General features: G+C 49.9%; 2 protein-coding genes across 2 annotated transcripts in view; one reads left to right on the top strand and one right to left on the bottom strand.

Moving 5' to 3' along the window:
• Positions 1 to 297: 297 nt before the first annotated feature.
• Positions 298 to 25438, top strand: part of LOC146767184 (endogenous retrovirus group K member 5 Gag polyprotein-like) — a 37588-nt gene continuing 12447 nt past the window's right edge. The window contains exons 1-2 of the mRNA XM_085581156.1: positions 298 to 1093; positions 1984 to 2120. The gene's annotated coding sequence lies outside the window, so the exon portion shown is untranslated. The remainder of the gene's footprint in view (positions 1094 to 1983; positions 2121 to 25438) is intronic.
• On the bottom strand, positions 3642 to 4779 carry LOC146767185 (olfactory receptor 14J1-like). The gene has a single exon (XM_085581190.1). It carries the CDS (start codon positions 4777 to 4779, stop codon positions 3847 to 3849), a length of 933 nt encoding a protein of 310 aa, XP_085437316.1. The 3' UTR covers positions 3642 to 3846.

Here is a 25438-nt window from a genome sequence, read left to right as displayed (position 1 = left end):
CAGGGCAGAGCTGGGCTCAGCAGCCAGGGCTGCCCAGGGCTGGCACAGACAGAGGCTGGCGCTGACAAATGTCCTGGGCCCCTCCCTGCTCTGTCCGTGCCCCAAGGGCACAGAGCAGCCTCCTCTCTCGGGCTCTTGCCTGTTTTCAATGCCTGCCCAGGCGCTGGCCCTGCCCCACAAGGCCTGGGCTGAGTCCTGCCCCTGCCCGCTCAGCCAGGCTGAGATGGACACTGATGGTTTCTGTGCCAGGCTCTCCCAGCCCAGCCCAGCTCCCTGCCAGCTCTGCCAGCTGCCCTGAGCTCTGGGCAGCACCAAGGGCCTCTCCCCAGCACAGCCCAGCCGGCTCTGGCCCCACAGCTCTGCTCAGCCCAGGCTGCTCTGGGCACTGCCCCACGGCCTCAGCCCCTGCCAAGGGCACAGCAGCAGCTGCAGCTCAGCCAGGACTCAGCCCCACCATGGGGGAAGGGGCTTGGCCAAGGCCAAAGGAGCTCCCTGGGTGCCCTGTTCCCCTCTGCCTGAGGTGCTGAGAGCTCTGCAGCCCCTCCTGCCATCCCATCTGCCCAGGCCAGCACAAGAGCCCCGGCCCTGGGGCCCTCCAGAGCTGCTCCTGCTCCAGGCCCAGGGCCCATCCCAGAGCTGGGGCAGCCACAGAGCTGTGCCCATTTCTGCTCATTGCTGCTCTGATGGGGATGGATCCACAGCCACTTGGAGGTTGCTGGTGGATTTTACTGCTCCAGAGGCCTCTTCTTTCTTGAGCTCTTCAGGAATTCAGTGAGAAAAGCTCATAAATATTTGTTCAAAATGCGTGAAAAAGAAAAGCTCCTGGGAATATATTAAGTTTTCAATACTTCTGTGGTTAATTAAAGAGATTTCGGAAGTGTGTTCAAAGTGAATATACTGTATTGAAAACAATGCAGAGTGAGCAGTTTTGTCCTGTTTTCTTTTCCTGTTTATAGATTTATATCAGCAATGTCCAATTGATATTGACCCCAGGCATCTTCTAATGCAGTCTGAAGAGATATGAAAATTAAGATTCTTCATGTCTGACAATCAATAACACTTTGTCCCCAGTCCCTCCCCACAATATTCTGAGGCATTTCTGAGACCCACAGGAATCAATGACTCTAAGAACGGAGGGAAATATTGTTATTCTGTGGTGCCCCATGGAACCAAGGACCCATGGTGACACTTCATGATCTTGTGTCACCAGAGCTCCATTGTGACACTGCAGCACCAAGGAATTCAACGGAGCACTCTGAGGCTTCATGGAACCAAGAGGCCACTGTGACCCTTCAGGGCCTTGTGGAACCATGCAGAGCTTTGTGACAGAGCAGGACCTCGTGTCATGATGGGGCCATGGTGACCCTGCAGGGCTCCATGGAACCAAGGGGCCAGTGCTGCTCCTCAGGCACTCCTGGAATGCAGAAAACATGTTGGACACCTTGGTGGCCCTTGAGACCAAGAGGCCATTGTGACACTGAGGGACCAAGGAGAGCATTGCTGCCCTGCCAGACCTCATGGAACCAAGGATCCACTGTGACACTGCAGGGCCTTGGGGGACCACGGTGACATTGTGACACTGCAGGGCCCAAGGATCCAAGGGACTTTGTGACACCAAGGGGTCCCATGGAACCAAAGGGACATTGTGAAACTGGGAGGCCTCATGGAATCATGGAGACCATTGGGACACTCTGAGGCCTCATGGAACCCTGGTGACAGCAAGTTGTCTGGGAGTTTTGATCTGCTGGAGGGTAGGAGGGCTCTGCACAGGGCCCTGGACAGGCTGGATCCAGGGCCCAAACCCAACAAGGTGAGGTTTAACAAGTCCAAGTGCCGGGTCCTGCACTTTGGCCACAACAACCCCTGCAGCACTACAGGCAGGGGACAGAGGGTCTGGACAGCAGCCAGGCAGAAAGGGACCTGCAGGGACTGATGGACAGCAGGCTGGACATGAGCCAGCAGAGTGCCCAGGTGGCCAAGAAGGCCAATGGCTCCTGGCCTGGATCAGGAATGGTGTGGCCAGCAGGAGCAGGGCAGTGATTCTTCCCCTGTGCTGGGCACTGGTTGGGCAGCACCACGAGTGCTGTGTCCAGTTCTGGGCCCTCCAATTTAGGAAGGACGTGGAGGGGCTCGAGTGTGTCCAGACAAGGGCAACAAGGCTGATGGGGGGTCTGGAACGCAAGTCCTGTGAGGAGTGGCTGAGGGAGCTGGGGTTGTTGATCTGGAGAAAAGGAGGCCCATGGGAGTCAAGGTGGTGTCAGAGCACAGGTTGGGCTTGATGATCTCCAAGGTCTTTTCCAACCTTGCTGATTCTGGGATTCTCTGAAACCACCCTTGGAGAAGTTGCAGGAGGAGCCCTGGGCCTCCAATTCAGAAGCTCCAGCAGCCCAGGTCCCTCAGTTTCTCCTCACAGCCCCAAAGCCCATCCTGTCAGTCCTGCAGAGCCTCTGCAGCTCCTCCTCACTGCCCAGAACAGGGAGTCCCACAGCCAGACACAGCAGCCCAGATGTGCCCCCTGGCCTGGGGTGCCTCTGGCAAGGGAGCAGCACCAGGCACTGCAGGAGCCTGCAGACAATTCCTGCAGCACTTGTGGGATGATCCTGCTCCCCAAGGGATGTTCCCATGGTGCCAAGTCAGAAACTGCAATGGGGAGTGGGGCCAGAGAGGAAAGGGCAAACAGGGATGGGCTGTGTGCAGGGGAGGGAACAGGGCTGGGCAAGAGGAAGAAATCTGGACCAGGGAAAAGTAAAGAAATCAAAGGTGAAGCCAAGGAAATGTTCAGGGCAGTTCGGGGATAGCTGCCAGGCAGCCCTGGCTCTGAGCAGCAGCGTCTGCAGTGGGACAGGAAACTCTCAGCTGATGGGAACAAACTTTCTGGCTGACTGCAGAGGCCAGGAAAAAGCTGAGTGGATTCCCTGGCATCCCCCAGCCCTTCCTGGCCCCAGGGGCTGATGGCATTTGTGCTGCCTCAGGTTCATGTCCCCACAGCCCCAGCATGGGGGTGCTCCCGCCTGCTGTGTGCAATGCAAACAGGGGCTGCTGAGCCAGTGCTGCCGTGTCTGTGCCTGCAAGGATGCGGCACCTCTGTGAGCTGGGGGAGAGGCCAGGGCTGCAGAGGGGGGATGCTGTTGGTAGCACCATGAGGACGCTCTGGGACGCTGCCCTGGGCTGTGCAGCGCACTGGGGATGGATCAGCCCCTGCTCTGCTGCTCCTTCCCATCTCCCCCAGGGCCCTTGCAGAGCACCAGCCGTGCTGTTTGCCCCCAGCCTGCCCACGGCCAGCCTGGGGCTGCTCACGGGGGTTTTCTGTGCTGAGCATTGGCCTGGCCGTGTTCCTGAGAGAGCCTGGGCAAGGAGCCTGGAGCCCCCAGGCCCTGGCCTGAGGCGTCAGCGCTGCCCCAGCAGTGCCCATGGCCTGTCCCTGCTGCAGCCCCGGCACTGTCACCCCCAGGACTGTGCCCGGCCCCGAGAGCACTCAGGCCCTGCAGCAACACCAGGGCCACCAGGGCAGCGGGGCAGGGCCACGGGAGCAGCACTGGCAGCACCAAGTGCTGCTGCTCCTGGGCACAGCTGCTGTGCCAGCCCTGATCTGCCCCAGCTCTGCACACAGACATTGCTGCTGCAGCTCCAGAGGAGGCAACAAAAGGGCATCTCTGCAGAAAACTTTGCCGGGACATCATTTAGTACACTTAGAGCCACCAAAAATGAGAAATGGCACAAACAATGATATTTATTGTGGACAATATGAAAAAACCAAAACAAACTAAAAACAGTTCAGAACCGAACCAACAGAAAGTATCACACATTATTTTTTTTACAATTGATTTGTAGAAATTGGCCAGCAGTTTAATGTTCCTGAAAGCATCCAGTCATCAGTTTCCACACTGCAGCCTTGAGCTCCTGGTTCCTCAGGCTGTAGATGAGGGGGTTCAGGGCTGGAGACACCACTGAGTACAGAACTGAGAGGGCAAGATCCAGGGATGGGGAGGACTTTGAGGGGGGCTTCAGGTGAGCAAATATGCCAGTGCTGACAAACAGAGAGACCACGGTCAGGTGAGGGAGGCAGGTGGAAAAGGCTTTGTGCTGTCCCTGCTCAGAGGGGATCCTCAGCACAGCCCTGAAGATCTGCACATAGGAGAAAACAATGAACACAAAACAACACATCGATAAACTGGCAGTAACCACAAGAACCCAGTGTTCTCTGAGGTAGGATTTTGAGCAGGAGAGCTTGAGGATTTGTGGGATTTCACAGAAGAACTGGCCGAGGACATTGCCATGGCACAGGGGCAGGGAAAATGTATTGGCACTGAGCAGTAGAGCAGTGAGAAAGGCACTGGCCCAGGCAGCTGCTGCCATGTGGGCACAAGCTCTGCTGCCCAGGAGGGTCCCGTAGTGCAGGGGTTTGCAGATGGACACGTAGCGGTCATAGCACATGATGGTCAGGAGGGAAAACTCTGTTGAGACGAAGAACAGAAAGAAAAAGAGCTGAGCAGCACATCCTGAGTAGGAGATGGTTCTGGTGTCCCAGAGGGAATTGTGCATGGCTTTGGGGACAGTGGTGCAGATGGAGCCCAGGTCGCTGAGGGCCAGGTTGAGCAGCAAGAAGAACATGGGCGTGTGCAGGTGGTGGCCGCAGGCTATGGCGCTGATGATGAGGCTGTTGCCCAGGAGGGCAGCCAGGGAGATGCCCAGGAAGAGGCAGAAGTGCAGGAGCTGCAGCTGCCGCGTGTCTGCCAGTGCCAGCAGGAGGAAGTGGCTGATGGAGCTGCTGTTGGACATTTGCTGTGGCTGCACATGGGCACCTGTTCATGGAGAAAGGACAGTGAAGTGTTGGAGGAGATACCTGTAACCAAAATCAAAGCCATTTCACATACACATCTGTCCTCTGTGACACACACAGACACACTTCTATGTTTAAAAATTCTGATGTCTTCTTTATAATCTTCCCTGTATCTGTCCTGATGTTTTTGGATATTGGAAGCCTTCCACATTTCTGCTGCCCATCGTAGAACAAAGTGATTTCCCTGAGGCAAGAGGATGAGTGGAGAGTGAGGGGAGATTGCCTGTCAGTTTACTCTATTAGGAGTTTCTCTGGGTTTTCGTATTTCTCAAATGGAGGATGTTCACAGTCCCAAGTTTTCATTAAAGATCACCAGGTACTGCTGAGAGCAGATGGATCAACCACAGCCCAACTCTGCATTTGGAGCCAAGGGTTTAGGATGCTCAGCCTGAGAATGCTCATTTCACCCACCCAGCAGCATTTTCAGTGTCTCAAAACATCTGACTTTTCTCATCAATCTTATCACTCAGAGATGTTCTAGGATAGGTTTGCACCCTGGATTGAAGCTCCCAGCTTGGACTGAAATCTCAGGGAGATTTACAAGTGTCCTTCTGATGGCACTGGATGAAGGGAGGTGCAGCTCCTTCCCTGGCTGCACTGCCAGCATTGCCCAGAGCCGGGCACTGGGGACAGCTGTGTCACCCTGAGCCAGCTGTGCCCCTGCCAGAGCCCCCAGTGCCGGGCAGCTGCTCCCAGCCCTGTGCTCTGCAGAGGGAACTGGGCCCGGGGCTGCAGAGCTGCCCCACGGCTCTGCTGCAGCTCTGCCTGCACAGGAGGGGCTGCACGCCTTGGAGCCCCGGCCCTGAGGGCAGAGGCTTGGCTGGGGCACAGGAGGGAGGGGGCTTGTTCAGAGGGAGAGGCTACACTGGAGGGGATCCTCTGGACATCTCTAAACTCTCCCTGCCTCAGCATTTCTGGGTTTTGTCTTCTCGCCTTTCCTGATCTTCTCTCTGCTTCCTGGAGATTTTCCTCCTGCAGGTGTCTCCCTGTGCCTGATCTCTCTGTGCCGGCACTCCCAGACCCCATATCTGTGCACACTCCTTGGCCTGACAGAACCCTGCCTGTTTGCAGGGCACTGGCTGGGGCAGGTTCTGTTTGCAGCTTGGAGAAAGGACAGCTCAGACTGAGCTTGATGGCTCCAGCAAAGTTGATGCTGGTGCTGTCCATGGGCAGAGTGGCTGAAAGCACATTAGGGATCTCCTGTGAACTTATTGATCCCTAAAAGTAAAAATTCAGATGTCACAGGCACTTGTCAAAATTCATAAATAATAATTGATAATCATACTTTAATATTTATCCTTCCATCCATTTATATCCTTTAGGAAACTGGATATAAAGTGTTAGAAAATTTCCTGAATTTTTTTCAAAATCCTTCTGTTGGAAATATTCTATGGCTGATCAGAACCCCTCAGCATGTCAGAGCTCCATGAGCATTTCACCTCCCCTGCACCAGAAATACTCAGAGTTGTACTCACAGGGTCTGTGGGCATTGGGATGTTCCAGCTTTAGGAGATCACTCCAGGAGCTGCGGCTGCATTGTCCTGCAGCCAGAGGTTCCTGTGCCAAGGGCTGGCAGTGATTCTGCCCCAGGCACTTCTCAGCCCCTTCCCAGCCCTGACTGATTGAAGCTCTCTGTGCCTCTGTGCTGTGCCTGGGCTGGCTGCAGGCAGTGCCCCAGCCCTGCTGGGCTGGGAGAAGAGCTGCTCAGCAAGAGAAATGTGCTTTTGAAGCTCTGCTTGCTTACCAGCATCACCCTCTGTGCCAGGAGCCCAGCCCAGCTCAGCAGCACAGACACAGCACAAGGACTTTAATGAACCTCTGGGGCTTTGTGCTCAGGCCCTGAACATCAGGCCCTGAGAGGGAGCTGCAGAAACCTCTCCAGAACTCCAAGTCAGAATCCAACTCCAAAGTTTCTTGGACTTTTAATGGGTCCCACTGAGGGACATGACTGAGAAAGTGTCCCCAGGCCCCAGGCAGGGCAGAGAACTGGAGGCACTGATGGCAGGTGGGGACAAAGAGAAGCCAAGTCTTGGTGCCCTGGGGCACAGCAGGGTCTGTGCCACCAAGGGCTGTGAGGAGACACCTTGTCCTGAGGCCCTGGGGCCTCCTGGCACAGCCCCAGCCAGGCTGGGCACTGTCAGCCCCTGCTCCTGCCCTCAGCATCCCCCCCATGCCCACATCCCAGTGGCCTCAAGGATCTGCTGGAAGGAGTCCCTGGGGAGCCTTGGTCAGGAATGGCCCTGGGGGCTCCTTCATGCTCCCAGGGACTGCAGGTTTTTCAAAGGACTTTGGCTTTTGCTTTTGCCTTGGAGTCTCTGAGAGCTTTGTGCAATCCTGGCCTCCAATTATCTGCTGTAATTAGTCCCTGGAGGGCTTTTTGAGGAACAACACTCAGTAGGGCTCATTAATGCTTCAAGGTACTTCAGTTCTTTTAAGCTACTTTGTGTTTCCCTTTTGCTACAGACTTTGTGAGAAGTTTGTGGAATCATGGCCCCAATTATCTGCTTTAATGAGTCCCTTGAGAGCTTTGTACTGACTCTCAGTGGGGTTCATTAATACTCTGAGATACTCAACTTTTGTGAGGGTCTTTGAATTCTTCTTCCAAAACTGAGAGATTTTTGTGCCATTTGGAGTCTCTGAGAGGTTTTTGTGCCATCCTGGCCTCCAGTTCTCTTCTTCAAGGAGTCCATCGGGAACCTTTGTTGGGGATGGACCTCAGTGGGTCCCATTAATACCTCGAGAAACTTTGGGGTTTTTTTCTGACTTTTGCCTCCTGGAAAGGCTTGTGCAATCTCCTCTCAGGCCCTGATGTTCCAGGGCTCAGCTCCAAATGCACCACGGGGCTCATTAGTATCAAGCAAGTCCTGACAAACCATGGCTGTGCCTCGATTTCCCTCTTGTCTGGGGCAGTTCATCAGGAAGATTTCGATGGTGGTTTTCATTTGCCTATTTGATATTTCTCAGTCAATGCATCAATTAGTGTAGTGGGTTCAGTGCTGGCTAATTACCAGTGCACTCACTAGAATATACTTACTCATTTCCTGCTGCGAGATAGGATTAGAAAAAAGGCAAAGTGGGCTCAAAACTTTAAAAGAGTGTAAAAAAAAGTTTATTAACAGTAACTAAATGAAAGAGTAATAAGAATATGAACAAAACTTTCAGAACACATCCTCTCTCCATACAACCTGACAATGTAGAGACAAAACGTGAAATTTTCAGTCAGTTTACCACCTCTAGAATATTCTAATGTTTCTTCAGTTCACATCAGGAGAGAAGTACCTCTTGTTAATGTTATGGAGAATTCTCCACAAGAAAACAGTTATCTCATGGCTTTTCATTTCCACGAATAACAGCTGCCTGGAAAAATCTTCAATTGTGAAGTCCCCCCCATGTTTTCACAGCTTTTCCCACAGCTCTGTTTAGCGGCCATGCCAAGTAATGGGGTTTTAGTTTCAAGATGAGCTGTTTAAGAGCAAAGGATATCTTAATCAATTTCTGAAATCATCTTCATCTCTGGAAACAGAGGTCTTCTTCTCTCCCTGAGGGCACAGGGTCTCATCACTCTTCTCTCTTTCAATGTTCAGAATTCTCATGGGATCACAGCTACTGCAACATTTCCTTACTTTAGCATGGAGGTCTTTGCTGAACAAGTCATCTCCCCATATTTTTCAATGCCTTATAGGGAAAAAGAGAGTCTGATGTATCAATGACATCCTCTCCATAGCTTTACCAGAGGATTCCAGCCCCAAGATAAAGGCATCTCCTCATCCCTCCCATCTGGGACTCAACTTCCTCTTCCCTGACCTCAGTGTCTTCACGCTGCTCCTCTGTGTGCCTGCCCTGTGTCCTTTTCTCTCACTGGAGGGAGGATGGCAGCTCTGGAAGAGTCAAAATCTCCCCCTGGGTGTACAGATGGCTCTTTGACTCCGGCTGGGTTTGATGGCCAATTCTTATTTTGGCCATGTTTCCTGGACATGAGGACCAGTTCTTTTCCATAGGAATGAAGGAACAGAGTCCCACTGTTTTAGGGGCAAATGAGAAGTGACCACCTAAGGACAAGGTCAGCCAGAGCTGCCAGATTCTGTTTTTAGAGATACCCTTGAATACAGGAAATTATTTAGGCAGAATGTCAGTTTTGGCAATGGGCATCTGAAAAGACAGACGGTTCTTTCCCATACAAAGGAGAGCACAGAGCCCCAGTGCTCCAGGAGCTGGTGAGAGGCAGCCCTTGACATCCCAAGATCAGCCAGACCTGTCAGGTGGCCCCTGGCAGGCCAAGACAGCCAGACCTGGTCCATGTTCCCTCGCTTCCATGGGGCCCCACAGTGTCCCAATGGTCCCTTGCTTCCAGGAGGCTCTGAGGTGTCACAATGCCCCCTTGGTGACACCAGGCCTTGAAGGGTCGGAATGGTGTCCATGGTTCCATCAGGCTCCACAGAGTCATAATGGTCTCTGGGTCCATGAAGCCCCATGGTGTCACCATGGCCCCTCGGTTCCATGGGCTCCAGTGATGCCACAATGATCCCCTTGGTTCCATGAGGTGCCCACAGTGTCACAGGGATCTCCATGGGAAGGAAAGAACCGAGCCCCAGTGTGGCAGGGGCAGCCACCAGAGGCCAAGGCCAGCCAGACTTGATGGTACTGACAGATTTTGTCTGGGAGCAACCCTTGGATTTAGGGAGGTTTAGAGGTGGAATCCCAATTTCAGACATGGACATCTGGAGGAGAAGGAGGGTTCTTTCCATAGGAAGGAAAGGACGGAACACCGGTGTTTGAGGGGCAGATAAATGGCATCCACCAGAGGCCAAGGCCAGCCAGAGTCAATGGTACGGGCAGATTTTGGCTAGGAGCAACCCTTGGATGTAGGGAATTTTAGAGGTGGGATCCCACTTTCAGATATGGACACCTGGAGAAGTACAGGTTTTTCCATAGGAAGGAAAGCACAGAGCCCCAGTGTTTCAAAGGCAGAAGAAGAAAGAGGTGCCTCCTGGGAGGCTGAGACAGCCAGACCTGTTCTTCCTGGCAGCTTTTGTCATGGAGGAATCCTTGCATACAGAATTTGGGAGGAGGAATTTCAATTTTGACCACGGACACCTTGAGAAGAAGGACAATTCTTTTCATTGGAAGGAAAGCACCAAGCCCCAGGGTTTCAAAAGCTGATGAGAGGCAGCTCCCAAGAGGCCAAGGGCAGCCAGACCTGTCTGTCCTGGCAGCTTTCACTTGGGATCTATCCTTGGATGTACAGAGTCTTGGAGAATGAATCCCAGTTTTGGCCATGGCCCACGGAGGAGAAAGGAGAGTTCTCTCCCATTAGAAAGAAAGCCCAGAGCCCCAGTGCCTCAGGGCAGGTGAGAAGCAGCCCTCGACATGCCAAAGTGGCCAGGTGGTCCCCAGGAGGCCCAGACAGACAGACCTGGTCCGTGTTTCCTTGGTTTGGTGGCAATGCCTTGAGAGGCTGCCTAGAACAGAGCTAGGCAGTGTTAAAGGAATAAAGCAGGTATTTATTAAAAGGCCTTTAAGGGATACACCTTGGGCAGTACAAGCGCGTGGCCCTGGCTCCATCCTAGATGGAATCCAGGCCACGAGTTTTCACTGGGGCAAACGGAGATTTGTTCTGGCAGGATGTGTAAAACAATCTCCTGTAATATCTACTTGTTCTCACACAGAGCACTTGGCTGCAGGGACACATTCCCATTGTTCCTGCCCAGGTTTCAGGATTCCAACACTGCTGTCCTTCCCAGGAGCTGTTCTTCAGCTGCCTCGGGAGGCCTTTTGGCCTCTGGACCCACACTCTGGCACTGCTGGATCCAAACCCTTTATCTCCACCAACAGCAGTGAATTGAGGTGGATCTCCTTTTTTCCCCAATTGTTTTAAACACTGACAATGTCAATAATTGTGCTACCCTGACATGGGTTTGAATAATCCAATCTTGTTCACTATTGCTTAACTAAATTACTTTAATTTTCCCTTGATAATCAGTTCCTCCTCCCATGACATAAGCACTTTGCAAGGCCAAGCTCCAGTGAGCAGTTACAAAACCAAAGTGTCCTGGAGGAATCTGGATTCCTGTTCCTGTATTGTTAACTCTCCTTTGATTCTGATTTATCCTAACTAATTCCAGTGGATGAAGGTCCAGCCCTGCAGCCTCTGGGCAGGCCCTGCCAGGGCCATCACACCCAGAACAATTTCCCAGGCAGTCCCAGTCTCACTGCCCAGGGCTGTATTTGCACATTGGGAGCAGCCATGCACAGCCAGGGGGTTTCCATTTCCCCAGGGGCCATTGTTAAGGGCATGGAGCACATCTGGGAGATGGGTTCTCCATGGGGACAGGTTCCCAGCACTCATTCTTTAACTGCTCTTTTAACAACCCCTTCTCCGCCTCCTCCTCCTCCTCCTCATCCTCCTCCTCATCCTCGTCTTCCTACTTCTCATCCCCATCCTCATCCTCATCCTCGTCCTCATCCTCCTCCTCCTCCTCCTCCTCTTCCCCCTCCTCCTCCTCTTCCTCCTCCTACTGGTCTTCCTCATCCTCCTTGTCCTGTTCCTCCTCCTCATCCTCATCCTCCTCCTCCATTTACTCATCCTCCTACTCCTCCTCCTCCTCCTCCTCCTCCTCCTCATCCTCATCCTCCTTGTCCTCCTTGTCATCCTAGTCCTCCCCCTCCTTCTTCTCCTCCTTGTCCTGATCATCCTTATCCTCCTTCTCCTTATCATCCTCCTCCACATCCTCATTCTCATCCTCTTCCTCCTCCTATTTCTCCTCTTATTCCTCCTCCTCCTCCTCCTCGTCTTCCTCATCCTCCTCCTCCTCCTTGTCCTCCTTGTCCTCCTGGTCCTCCTTGTCCTCCTCATCCTTGTCCTTTTCTTTATCCTCATCCTCCTCCTCCTCGTCATCCTCCTCCTCCTTATCCTCCTCAACCATATCCTCCTCCTCCTCCTCATCGTCCTCCTCCTCATTCTCCTCCTTCTCCTCCTCCTCATCTTCCTCCTCCTCCTCCTCATCCTCCACATCCTGCTCATCCTCATCCTCCTCGTCCTTCTCCTCCTGGTCCTCCTCATCCTTGTCCTCCACCTCCTCCTTTTCTTTATTCTCCTCCTTGTCCTCCTCCTGTTCATCTTCCTTCTCCTCCTCATCCTCCTTCTCCTCATCCTCATGCTCCTCCTCTTCCTTCTTCTCCTCCTCCTCCTCATTCTTCTCCTCATCATCATCATCCTCCTTGTCTTCGTTCTCTCTCTTCCTCCTCCTATTCCGCCTCCTCATCTTCAACCTCCTCTTTGTCCTCCTCATCGCGTCCACCTCTTCCTCTTCCTCCTCCTCCTCTGAGTGTGGTTCTCTTGATTCAATGACTCTAGGATTCCAGGAACCTGGAACTCTGGGATTCAATGGCTCTGTGACCCCATGGATGGATTAATTATTGTCTCCAAGGCCACAAGGGAACGTTGGTGCCAGTGGGAGGGGCTGCAGTGCAGGGGCACCAACAGCTGAGAGGCGACTGAGCTGCTGCTGCTGCTGCTGCTGCTGCTGCCACTGCTGCTGCTGCTGCTGCTGCTTGTGGGGGTGCTGCTGGCAGGGGAAGGGTCCTGGTGTGGCTGAGCGTTGCCATCTCAGCCTTTGAGCTCCTGGGAGCTCAGGGCAGAGCCAGAACTGACCCAGGTTGGCACTGCACTTGAGGACTGTTGCTGTAGGACACGTGAAAGCACGACGCGAGCCACTTGCTGTTTGCAAGGTAAAAAAAGAATGTTTATTATCTGACTCTGTCTTTTATACCTTCCCAAGGGTGACATTGGATTGGAGAGTGAATGGGCTACTTCTACAAAGACATTGGACAAACTACTAGTACATCAAGTGTTCTCCACCCCCATAAAAGAATGTAAACAATATGTTGTTTACAGAAATTGTGTGGGAAAGTTCTCTAAAGGAATGTAAACTCAGAAGGCTTTAGAAAGTCTTAAGAATCAGGGTGACAGAGGACAGACACAGAGAATGGAAAGTGCCCACAGAGTGGTTCCGAGCAGGTCTGTGGGAAGGAGGAGGGAGGGAGGATGAATCCCCTGCCCAAGGCTGCCAAGGGAAGGCTTTGGGAGGGAAAGCAAGTCTTAACCTGACACTAAGTCCTTCAAGGGCTCAGTTGCCCATGCTGAGTAGGATTTCATCGCGCAGAACTGACAGGGCCAGATCCAGGGATGGGGAGGACATCGAGGCGGGCTCCAGGTGAGCAAATTGTGCAGTGCTGAGAAAGAGAGAGACTACAGCCAGGTGAGGGAGGCAGGTGGGAAAGGCTTTGTGCTGTCCCTGCTCAGAAGGGATCCTCAGCACAGCCCTGACCATCTGTACATAGGAGAAAACAATGAACACAAAACAACAAAATGATAAACTGCTAGTAACCACAAGAAGCCCAAGTTCCCTGAGGTGGGAATTGGAGCAGGAGAGCTTGAGGATCTGTGGGATTTCACAGAAGAACTGGCCGAGGACATTGCCATGGCACAGGGGCAGGGAAAATGTATTGGCTGTGTGCATGAGAGCAGTGAGAAAGGCACTGGCCCAGGCAGCTGCTGCCATGTGGGCACAAGCTCTGCTGCCCAGGAGGGTCCCGTAGTGCAGGGGTTTGCAGATGGACACGTAGCGGTCATAGCACATGATGGTCAGCAGGAAATATTCTGTTGCAGCACAGAAAAGAAAAAAAAATCTTGTGCAGCACATCCTGTGTAGGAGATGTTCCTGGTGTCCCAGAGGGAATTTTGCATGGCTTTGGGGACAGTGGTGCAGATGGAGCCCAGGTCGCTGAGGGCCAGGTTGAGCAGGAAGAAGAACATGGGCATGTGCAGGTGGTGGCCGCAGGCTACGGCGCTGATGATGAGGCCGTTGCCCAGGAGGGCAGCCAGGGAGATGCCCAGGAAGAGGCAGAAGTGCAGGAGCTGCAGCTGCCGCGTGTCTGCCAGTGCCAGCAGGAGGAAGTGGCTGATGGAGCTGCTGTTGGACATTTGCTGTGGCTGCACATGGGCACCTGTTCATGGAGAAAGGACAGGGACAAGTCAGGAGAGGCTGCTTGGAGCCAAACCTGGGCCATTCCCTGCAGCCTGTCCTGCTGGGACTCACCCACCTTTGTTCCTGCTCTGGGAAAACCTTCACCCAGGTCCCTGCCTGAGCTCCAGTTGTGCTGGCTGAGTGTGCCAGGAGCAGCAAGGGCTGTATGTGGGGCCTCTGGAGGAGCCATCCCTGCCCTGCTGCCCTGGGTTTGTGGCCATGGGGCAGAGGGACAAGGCTGGATATTCAGGATTTGTCAGGGGAATCACTCCTGATGCAGAAAGGTTTGGTAGCATCTACATTCAGACTTCTAAAGGAATTTCACTTTATTTCTAAAGGAAATAGATGGCAGGAGTTGGTTTTAGGAATTGTTTTCTTACCCACACACCATTCCTGGCTCCCGGAGGTCAGAAATCTCCAGCATTCCTACTGCACTCAGAGTTTGCCACTGAGAGATGTGAGAGGCAAAGGATTCCCTGTGGCTGAGGGAAGGTGAGGTATGGAGAGTTTTGTGGAAGAATGGCTTCGTGAGAAAGGACATGACTACGTGCAGTTAGTGAAGCAGTAGTTGAAAATTGCACAGTGCAGCAATAGCAGATGTAGCAATAATATCTTATGTCCTTGGGTAAGCTGGTTCCCAACAGTAGAATGTTCAGCAAAAAGTAAAATGTAAGGGAAAACAAAGCAAGCTTAGAAAGCTCCAAAGGTGGGGTTGACCTGTTTTTAATACACCAATGATGAGCCTAAGTTTTGCAATATGCCTGAGCTTCATTATAACAGGTATAACTGTACATGTGTGCTTGAAATAAACTGAGACTTGTTGACATTATAGAATGGACTTGTCTCCCGTCATTTTTTCCACAAAATGGTGACCCGATCGACGTGATAGGCGCCACGGTGGAGTGACGAAAAAGGGTTCGGGTCCTGATGCAGCCAGGACGGCAAAAGTGCTGAATTGAAACAGAGTGCACCGTGCTCCAGGTGACTGCAGAGGCAAGCCTGGCCGATATGTGCTGCCGACGACCTCGGAGGGCTGCAACAGCGCTGACAATATAGGTATGGAGAGGCAAGCAGCATATGATTTATTTACTGCATTCTTGCAGAGAAGGCAGATTAAAGGCATTGATTTGCAAAAAGATCTGCCAGGGTTATTAACATATGGGTATTCTAAGGGGTTCTTTGTAAATCCTCATACAGTACATGAGTTGTCTGAGTGGCGTAAGTTCGGGGATAAACTGTGGGAGGAAGTTTTAGATGATGATAAGACAGCTAAAAATTTGGGAAAGTGGTGGAAGGTAGTTCATAATGAGTTATTACAACATCAGGCAGAAAAGAAAGCTGCCGAGCAGAGAACTTCAGCACTAGAGAAAAATAGAGGTTTTAGCGGGGAAGATTGGTTGCCTGGTGTTTCTATGCCACCTGCTGTGTCTACAGTGGAGTTACCTCCTTTGCGACCTGTGTCTGAGGATACGGAAACAGAGTCGCGTTGTGAGCCCACGGCTCCTCCAGCCCCCTCAGAACAGAAATCGACAGTTCGTCAAAGTTTGTCTGTCAGTAAGCCGACCCCTAGGGCAGAGTCTGACCTAACGGAGGCTCTGGCCAGGGAACGGAGAGAAGTTTGGGCGACTTTGGCAAGAGAGGAGCTGGACAAAGGAGATGGGCAGGCTTTGGAACTAGCAACAGAACTGGCTTGTCCTGTAATTTTTCAGCAGCAGGCAGGCGGAGGGTTAACAGCTCAGATTACACCGTTAGATTGGAAGTTATTGTCACAGTTGCGAGCTACAGTGAGTCAATTTGGAGTTACTAGTGAACCAGCTAGGCAGATATTGGATTATGTTTGGAGTACTAATATATTGCTACCAGGAGATCGTAGAAGTCTTGCTAAGCTGATTTTCTCGCCACATCAGAGGCTTTTGTTTGGTGCACACTGGCAGGCAGAAGTTAATGAAGCTGTAGCTATACAAAGACAGCCTGGAGATCCTCTTCATGGAGTAACTGTAGATGAATTGATGGGCTTAGGACCATATTTTCGCACTGAGGCACAAGCTATGCTAGGACCTGAGAAGTGTCGAGAGGCAATGCGACTAGCTCGAAGGGCTATAGATAAGGTGAAAGACCCGGGAGGTTTGCCAGCGTATATGGGAATTAAACAAGGAAGGGATGAGACTTTTGGAACATTTATTGATAAGGCAGCAGCAGCAATAGAGAGAGCTGGAGTGCCTGAGTTTATGTGTGGATCATTGTTGAAGCAATGTGCTTTGCAAAATTGTAATGCTTCTACAAGAAGTGTGCTAAACACATTAGGAGCTAATTGGACTATAGAAGATGCATTAGAGAGGATGGCTACTATACCAACGGGGCAGCAGGCATTTTTACTTGAGGCTATTAAAGAGCTGGGGGAGGGGTTAAAAGAGCAAGCAAAAGCTTCACAGACACAGGTGTTAGCTGCTCTTGCACCCCTCCAAGCGTCAGTAGCAACCCAGGGAAGTCTTTACGGTGGCCGTATGAGATGTTTCCAATGTGGAGGGACAGGACACGTTTGGCGAGAATGCTCTGCCGCTGGAGTATGGTGTCCTAAGTGCAAATCGGATACTCATAACATTGCTGCCTGTAAGAGGAGACCGGGAAACCCCCAAAACAGCGCGAACAAGAGCAGCCATGCTCCGACACAAATAGCTGCTCCAGCTTGTCCAACAGGACACCTTGCGTCCAGCCACAAGAGAGAGCCTCGGGATGGACTTGGCAGCCGCAGTAGAAGTGACTTTAATGACGCCACAGCCGCAGAAGGTTCCCACTGGAATTAATGGACCTATTATAATAGAGGGCAGGACAATGGGAGCTTTGTTATTGGAAAGATCATCAGCCTCTATGCTTGGATTATTTGTGCTGCCTGGTGTCATTGATGCAGACTATACTGGTGAAATTATGATTATGGTTCATACTCCATTTCCTCCTATTCGGATTAATAAAGGACAAAGGATTGCTCAATTAGTTCCTCTGGAACAAGTTACTAAAGCTGTATCCTCACGGAAAAGCCGTGGAGGAGATGGATTTGGATCTACTGGAGGTTTGACTCTATTAACTTTGGATCTGAATGACAGACCAAGAAAAGAGGTTTTGTTGGAGTATAAGGGACAAAAATGCATGCTTACAGGTTTGCTGGATGCGGGTGCTGATTCAAGTATTATTGCACCACAGTGTTGGCCTGCACATTGGCCCTTACAGCCAGCTGCTAAGGCAGTAACAGGAGTTGGAGGTTTAACTCTTGCAAGTCGCTCGCCACATCTTACTGTCTCAATAGATGGTAAAGTCATAAAGGCAATATTTTCTGTTGTTCAGTTACCACCTACGGTGCAATGCCTAATTGGGCGAGACATTTTAACACAGTTAGGGGTTGTCCTGACAAATGAGCACCCTTTGGGATAATAGCCATTGCTTGGACTTTCCCTATTCCCATAATTTGGAAAAGTGATGAGCCTATATGGGTAAAGCAATGGCCTTTAAAAAGGGAAAGTCTGCAACATGCTCATGCCTTGGTCACTGAACAGTATCAACAAGGGCATCTGAAATTGTCTACAAGTCCTTGGAATACCCCTATCTTTGTGATAAAGAAAAAGTTAGGGAAATATCGTTTGCTACATGATTTGCGGGAGGTTAATAAACAGATGGAGCCAATGGGTGCTCTACAGCCAGGACTGCCTAATCCAGCAATGTTACCTGAAGGATGGCCTCTATTGATAATAGATCTCAAAGATTGCTTTTTTTACAATAGCTTTGCATGACAGGGATACAAAGCGCTTTGCATTTACTTTGCCAGCTCTTAACAGAGAAGGTCCATGTTGGAGGGTGCCATGGGAGACAAGACTCATGATATCATGATCATCAAGTCTCAATTTATTGTGACAGATTACACAGTTTATATATGTTCGTTAATTAGCTCATACATATTGCAAAAGCCGAGCTCATGATTGGTTGCTATGTGACTTGTACTATTATCTTAAAAGTATCTTTGTGAATGATACTTGCCTGTCCAGCTGGCCTTGGAGTTAGAACAGCTTAGTACTTCTTTGTTCTTCTCTATTTCTACATACCAAGCAGTTTCAATATCCTGGTTTCTGCACACCATCTGCTCTTCAGGGTCATGCGAACTTTGCATCAGTCACGTAGCCCTCCCTATTTGGATTAATTTTACAGCATCATGTACCCTGTTGTACAACCATTCTTCTGACAAGCTCTCTTCATCTCCCCCGTTTTCCTTTTGTACAAGAAGGTGTGCATTCAGCATTTTCTGCAAAAGCTGCTGCATCAAGCCTTGCAAGCAAGTAAACACACAGGGCAAAATAAGCAAAAGCATCACAATTATGCTTAGAACTATTATGCCATATTTGATGATGTCCCTCAACCATGGTCCGATCCCCAATCCTTTTAGCTATCTTTTTAAACTTAATCCATCCTCTACCTTTAACTGTTGAGTTAGCTTCGGTCAATTTTCGTATTTGCTTATGGATAGATGTAGAGTGATCAGATAAGTTCATACAGCACATTCCTTCAAATTCTTCACAACTATGACCTTGGGCTAGAAGAAGTAAATTAGTGGTAGCTGCTCTGTTTTGCAGAACTGCATGACAGATACTACCTATATTTGTGGCAAGCTCACTTAATATTTTAGATGGAATACTAATTTATTTTTTTGTCCAGTAGGCTAGGATTTTCAATTGTGTGAGAGCTTGCACTGAAGCAACTCGTGGGGTGAAAAATGAGGTTAGTATTGCAGAAGTGCACCCCACTTCATATTTCTCATGTTTTTGATTGTTTAACATGAAAGGAATAAACTTAATTCTAAATACAAACTATATTTATGATAAACTTAATGTTATGCTTTTGATTATCTAATTGATTGTCCGTCTTTTTCTTTTGCCATTGAAAAGCAATGGCAAAATGAACAGAAAAATCACAGGCATTACTAAAACTCATTAAAACTTAGCAAAAAAGTCTATAACATAATTAAAAACACACTTATGAAAAAACCCAAAGTCTACAATCTTCTGTGGGTGAAACACAAATCTTTGCACAATCTACTTTTGCTGTGCATCCTCTGATTTACTTGTGGAGAGATTAGTGTTCTCTTGAAATTGATAAGTTTAACATTCTTCACTGAAATCTACCTAGATTCTGCACCTGCTAAAACACAAACAAACTCAACACCCCCCACAGGGACTGGAGGGTCCTCTCTCAATTCTGTTTCCTAAAAATTTGCATGAAGAAATGGAAATATCAACATCTTTGTTATAAACATGAAAAAACATCAAGAACAAAACAATGCATATAGTAAAGAAACTAACAACAAATAAAAATCAATCAGATAATACACAATTAATATTACATATAAAATCACAGTTACCAAGTGCTACACTATCAAATTGTCATCCCAGAGTCTGCAGCAGCTGATAAACCTTAAAACAACAGAGATTTGGATAAAACATGTCTGGATCATGTCTCTCCAAAACTCCCTTTGAGGCTCAGCTGCCCTACATGGTCAAATTGTCAAGCCAAAAGGACTTGAATACTTTTTGATGCAGAAAACACTTGGGTCAATCACACCATCCACGTAGAGCCAGAGCTTGGCCAAAGCTCAAACTCTAATTGGAGGATATGTTTTAACACATTATAAAACAAAAGTCTTAGAAATAACAGTTATAAGTAAAAAACCTTATTATTAAAAATTTATCAAACTATCAAATAATTGAACCTGTCCAAAATCTCTTTCAAGATAAAAATTCTCTAAATATAACAAACCCTTTCTTTAGAAATCTGAAAATTTGAAGTCTGAAATCTTGAACTAAAATTTGGACAATGAATTTTTAAAGGAAGATGAATTGCAGCTGCATAAAAGATTGGATAAAGAAAACACATGAGTAGTTAAAAAATCAAAAACACAGGATCCTGAAAAAACATCTTGTAATCAATCACCTAAAGAGACAATAAAACATATGAAAACTGACTGTAAATACTATAACAACACCTTAATACCTTAATGCCTTAATAATAATTCTTATCACAAAAATCAGACAACTCACATTTTATGATCAACCTATTAACAAGAAATGTTTAAAATAGTTTAAGACAATTCTTTTAAAGCACTCATATAACATTAGTAACAATCACTACTTATCATTACTTACGAAAACTTAACAATCACTATTTATCGTATTATCTATTAAACTTAAAAATCATTATTACTTATATTATTATCTATAAAAACCCAAAGACAGAGATTACAAACTCAATACTAAAATTCCATCAGATGACATTTTCTCAACTCTTTGTTTTCAGAGACATTTTGGGTAATTAAATCATTACTAACATTTCTATCTTTATACAGTGATTTTCATCTATATCATATTTGAAATAACATTGATTCACATAATGTTCATCCTTCTTGGTATCTTGGAAAACACTCGGTACTGCTGTACTTTTTCATTACGTCTTTTGACTCTTGTAAGAAATTGGGAAGATGCTGTTGAAGTTTTTGCTGTAGTGTTGCGATCCCGCCATCGGTGGCGCTGCTGCTCTCGGCCTTGTCGCTGCCATGGCAACCAGGACTGTGCCGCCATCTCCGCCGCCATTGCTGGGCGCTGCGGGGAGATGAGGGGCGGCGCCGCCTCGCTCCCGTCCTTGTTGTGTCACCTTGTGGATGGGAGAAGAGACACCCCCGCCACGGCCGCGCCCCGCCTGCTCCGGCTCCAGCGCGGCTGAGCCCCCAGGAACGCCCCTCTCCCCCCTTGCGCTGCTGCTCGGCAACAAGGAGCCTTCCGTCTCTCGGCTGATGTCCGCTCCGCCCCGGGCTCGCCTCCGGCTCGGTGCTGGCCGTCCCCGCTCTGTCTGGCCCCGCGCCCGCCGCTCCGTGCTGCCGCTCCTGCGCTCCGCCCGGGCGGCTGGCCGGTGCTCGCCGCCGCAGCCCGCTGCCTTAGTTCTGCCAACCTCCAACCTCTGCGGGTTGCTGCGCTCACTTTTCTTCAGCAAAGCAGCACTCCCGCTCCAGCTCCCGGCCCCGACCACGTCTACGCCCGCTGTTCGGGTTCCTCATGAACGCTGAGGTCTTCACTGCTCCAGCGGACTCTCGCAAACAAACAACAATGCGAAAAGTATTTTTCCTCCCATTGGGAACGGCCCAATTTGGAGTCTGGAGTCTTTTGCTCCGTTCTACCTGATTCCCGTTCACACAAAGTGAATTTGGGATCCCAGTCCCGTTGCCATAAAGCAATTTGAACTTCTATTTCCAGCACCTCAATGCTACTAGTGTCTATGGGAGGTACAGGCATTTCAGAAGTAGAGATGGGAATGGGAAAATTTGTGAGAACCAGAGGGTTTGGCTCACTGGAGAGAAGCAATGGTTTACATTCCTTATTTTTCTCCCGAGCCGTCCGTATCACTTCCACCGCCCTCTTTTCTGCCTGACACATTAACAATTCGTTATGAACCACTCTCCAAAGTTTACTAATTTTCTTGCCCGGTTTGTCATCATCTAACACTAATTCCTACAACTTATCCCTATATCTTCTCCATTCTGAAAGTTCATGAACACTATGGGGGTTAATAAAAAAGCCGTAAGACTCAGCATGATGTAATAGCGAGGGGAGATTCTTATCTAAGTCAATCCCCCTAATCTGCCTTTTTCTAAGAGAAGCACTAAACAAATCATATGCTGCTTGCCTTTCCATGATTACGTCGGTACCGTTGCTGGCTCCTTCAGGCTTCGGCAGCACGTATCGGCTGAGCCCGCCGCTGCGGTCACTCAGGGCGCGGAGTAGAGTGTTTTGTCTCTTCTCTTTATTTCGCCGTCCTTCCAGCTGCAGGACCCGAACTCCAACGCAGCACCTCTCTCGCCTTTGGCTCGGATCAGGTCCCTGTTCGGGCGCCAGTTGTTGGAGGGTGCCGCGGGAGACAAGACTCATGATATCATGATCATCAAGTCTCAGTTTATTGTAACAGATTACACAGTTTATATATGTTCGTTAATTAGCTCATACATATTGCAAAAGCCGAGCTCATGATTGGTTGCTATGTGACTTGTACTATTATCTTAAAAGTATCTTTGTGATTGATACTTGCCTGTCCAGCTGGTCTTGCAGTTAGAACAGCTTAGCACTTCTTTGTTCTTCTCTATCTATTTCTACATACCAAGCAGTTTCAATATCCTGCTTTCTGCACACCATCTGCTCTTCAGGGTCATGCGAACTTTGCAGCAGTCACGTAGCCCTCCCTACTTGGATTATTTTACAGTATCATGTCCCTTATTGTACAACCATTCTTCTGTCAAGCTCTCTTCAGCTATTTGACTCCAGCTGGATTTGATGGCCAATTCTTATTTTGGCCATGTTTCCTGGACATGAGGACCAGTTCTTTTCCATAGGTATGAAGGAACAGAGTCCCACTGTTTTAGGGGCAAATGAGAAGTGACCACCTAAGGACAAGGCCAGCCAGAGCTGCCAGATTCTGTTCTTAGAGATACCCTTGAATACAGGAAATTATTTAGGCAGAGTGTCAATTTTGGCAATGGGCATCTGAAAAGACAGACGGTTCTTTCCCATACAAAGGACAGCACTGAGCCCCAGTGCTCCAGGAGCTGATGAGAGGCAGCACTTGACATCCCAAGGTCAGCCAGACCTGTCAGGTGGCCCCTGGAAGGCCAAACCAGCCAGACCTGTTCCATGTTCCCTTGGTTCCATGGGGCCCCACAGTGTCCCAATGGTCCCTTGCTTCCAGGAGGCCCTGAGGTGTCACAATGCCCCCTTGGTTACATGAGGCCCTGAAGGGTTGGAATGGTCTCCATGGTTCTATCAGGCCCCACAGAGTCATAATGGTCTCTGGGTCCATGAAGCCCCGTGGTGTCACCATGGCCCCTTGGTTCCATGGGCTCCAGTGGTTCCACAATGATCCCCTTGGTTCCATGAGATGCCCACAGTGTCACAGTGATCTCCATGGGAAGGAAAGAACTGAGCCCCAGTGTGGCAGGGGCAGCCACCAGAGGCCAAGGCCAGCCAGAGTCAATGGTACGGGCAGATTTTGGCTGGGAGCAACCCTTGGATGTAGGGAATTTTAGAGGTGGGATCCCAGTTTCAGATATGGACACCTGGAGAAGTACAGGTTTTTCCATAGGAAGGAAAGCACAGAGCCCCAGTGTTTCAAAGGCAGAAGAAGAAAAAGGTGGCTCCTGGGAGGCTGAGACAGCCAGACCTGTTCTTCCTGGCAGCTTTTGTCATGGAGGAATCCTTGCATACACAGAATTTGGGAGGAGGAATCTCAATTTTGACCACGGACACCTTGAGAAGAAGGACAAGTCTTTTCATTGAAAGGAAAGCACCAAGCCCCAGGGTTTCAAAAGCTGATGAGAGGCAGCTCCCAAGAGGCCAAGGGCAGCCAGACCTGTCTGTCCTGGCAGCTTTCACTTGGAAGCTATCCTTGGATGTACAGAGTCTTGGAGAATGAATCCCAGTTTTGGCCATGGCCCATGGAGGAGAAGGAGAGTTCTCTCCCATAGGAAGGAAAGCCCAGAGCCCCAGTGCCTCAGGGCAGGTGAGAAGCAGCCCTCGACATGCCAAAGTGGCCAGGTGGTCCCCAGGAGGCCCAGCCAGCCAGACCTGGTCTGTGCTCCCTTGGTTTGGTGGTGATGCCTTGAGAGGCTGCCTAGAACAGAGCCAGGCAGTGTTAAAGGAATAAAGCAGGTATTTATTAAAAGGCCTTCAAGGGATACATCTTGGGCAGTACAAGAGCCTGGCCCTGGCTCCATCCTAGATGGAGTCCAGGTCACGAGTTTTCACTGGGGCAAACGGAGATTTGTTCTGGCAGGATGTGTAAAACAATCTCCTGTAATATCTACTTGTTCTCACATAGAGCACTTGGCTGCAGGGACACATTCCCATCGTTCCTGCCCAGGTTTCAGGATTCAAACACTGCTGTCCTTCCCAGGAGCTGTTCCTTCAGCTGCCTCCGGAGGCCTTTTGGCCTCTGGACCCACACTCTGGCTCCATTATTAGCACTGCTGGATCCAAACCCTTTATCTCCACCAACAGCATTGATTGTAGGTGGATATCCTTTTTTCCCAATTGTTTTAAACACTGACAATGTCGATAATTGTGCTACCCTGTCATGGATTTGAATAATCCAATCTTTTTCACTGTTGTTTAACTAAATTACTTTAATTTTCCCTTGATAATCAGTTCCTCCTCCCATGACATGAGCATTTTGCAAGGCCAAGCTCCAGTGAAAAGTTACCAAACCAAAGTGTCCTGGAGGAATCTGGATTCCTGATCCTGTATTCTTAACTCTCATTTGCTTCTGATTTATCCTGACTAATTCCAGTGGATGAAGGTCCAGCCCTGCAGCCTCTGGGCTGGCCCTGGCAGGGCCATCACACCCAGAACAATTTCCCAGGCAGTCCCAGTCTCACTGCCCAGGGCTGTATTTGCACATTGGGAGCAGCCGTGCACAGCCAGGGGGTTCCCATTTCCCCAGGGGCCATTGTTAAGGGCATGGAGCACATCTGGGAGATGGGTTCTCCATGGGGACAGGTTCTCAGCACTCATTATTTAACTGGCCTTTTAACAAACTTTTCTCCGCCTCCTCCTCCTCATCCTCCTCCTCATCATCCTCATCATCCTCGTCCTCGTCCTCGTCCTTGTCCTTGTAGTTTTCCTCCTCCTCCTCTTCCTCCTCCTCCTCCTCCTCCTCCTCCTCTTCCTCCTCCTACTGGTCTTCCTAATCCTTCTGGTCTTCCTAATCCTTCTGGTCCTCTTGCTCCTCCTCGTCCTCCTCCTCTATTTACTCTTCCTCCTACTCCTCCTCCTCCTCCTCGTCCTTGTCCTCCTTGTTCTCCTTGTAATCCTAGTCCTGCCCCTCCTCCTCCTCCTCCTTGTCCTGCTCATCCTTATCCTCCTCCTCATTATCATCCTCCTCCACATCCTCATTCTCATCCTCTTCTCCTCCTCCTCCTCCTATTCCTCCTCCTCCTCGTCTTCCTCGTCCTCCTCCTGCTTGTCCTCCTTGTCCTCCTCGTCCTCCTTGTCCTCCTCATCCTCGTCCTTTTCCTCATCCTTGTCCTCCTCCTCCTCCTCCTCCTTATCCTCCTCAACCTTATCCTCCTCCTCCTCATCATTCCTCCTCCTCATCCTCATTCTTCTCCTTCTCCTCCTCCTCATCTTCCTCCTCCTCTTCCTCCTTGTCCTCCCCATCCTGCTCGTCCTCATCCTCCTCGCCCTTCTTCTCCTGGTCCTCCTCATCCTTGTCCTCCTCCTCCTCCTCTTCTTTATTCTCCTCCTCCTCCTCCTCCTCCTCCTGTTCATCTTCCTTCTCCTCCTCATCCTCCTCATCCTCCTTGTCTTCCTCATCTTCATCCTTTTCCTCATCCTCCTCCTCCTCCTCCTCTTCATCCTTCTCTGACTCCTCCTCCTCCTCTTCCTTGCCCTCGTCCTCCTCATCCTCGTCCTCATCCTCCTTGTCCTTGCCTTCATCCTCCTTGTCCTCATCCTCCTCCTCTTCCTCCTCCTGCTCCTCCTCTTTCTCCTCCTCCTCA

This window comes from Lonchura striata, chromosome 5 (genome assembly GCF_050655825.1).
Source record: "Lonchura striata isolate lonStrDom1 chromosome 5, ASM5065582v1, whole genome shotgun sequence".
Classification (NCBI taxonomy): Eukaryota; Metazoa; Chordata; class Aves; order Passeriformes; family Estrildidae; genus Lonchura; species Lonchura striata.
The sequence above is the reverse complement of the archived record's forward strand: the minus strand, read 5'-3'. Positions and strand labels throughout refer to the sequence as shown.

Excerpts from the sequence above, each read along its gene's own strand:
- LOC146767185 (XM_085581190.1), bottom strand. The coding sequence starts at position 4,779 with ATGTCCAACAGCAGCTCCATCAGCCACTTCCTCCTGCTGGCACTGGCA.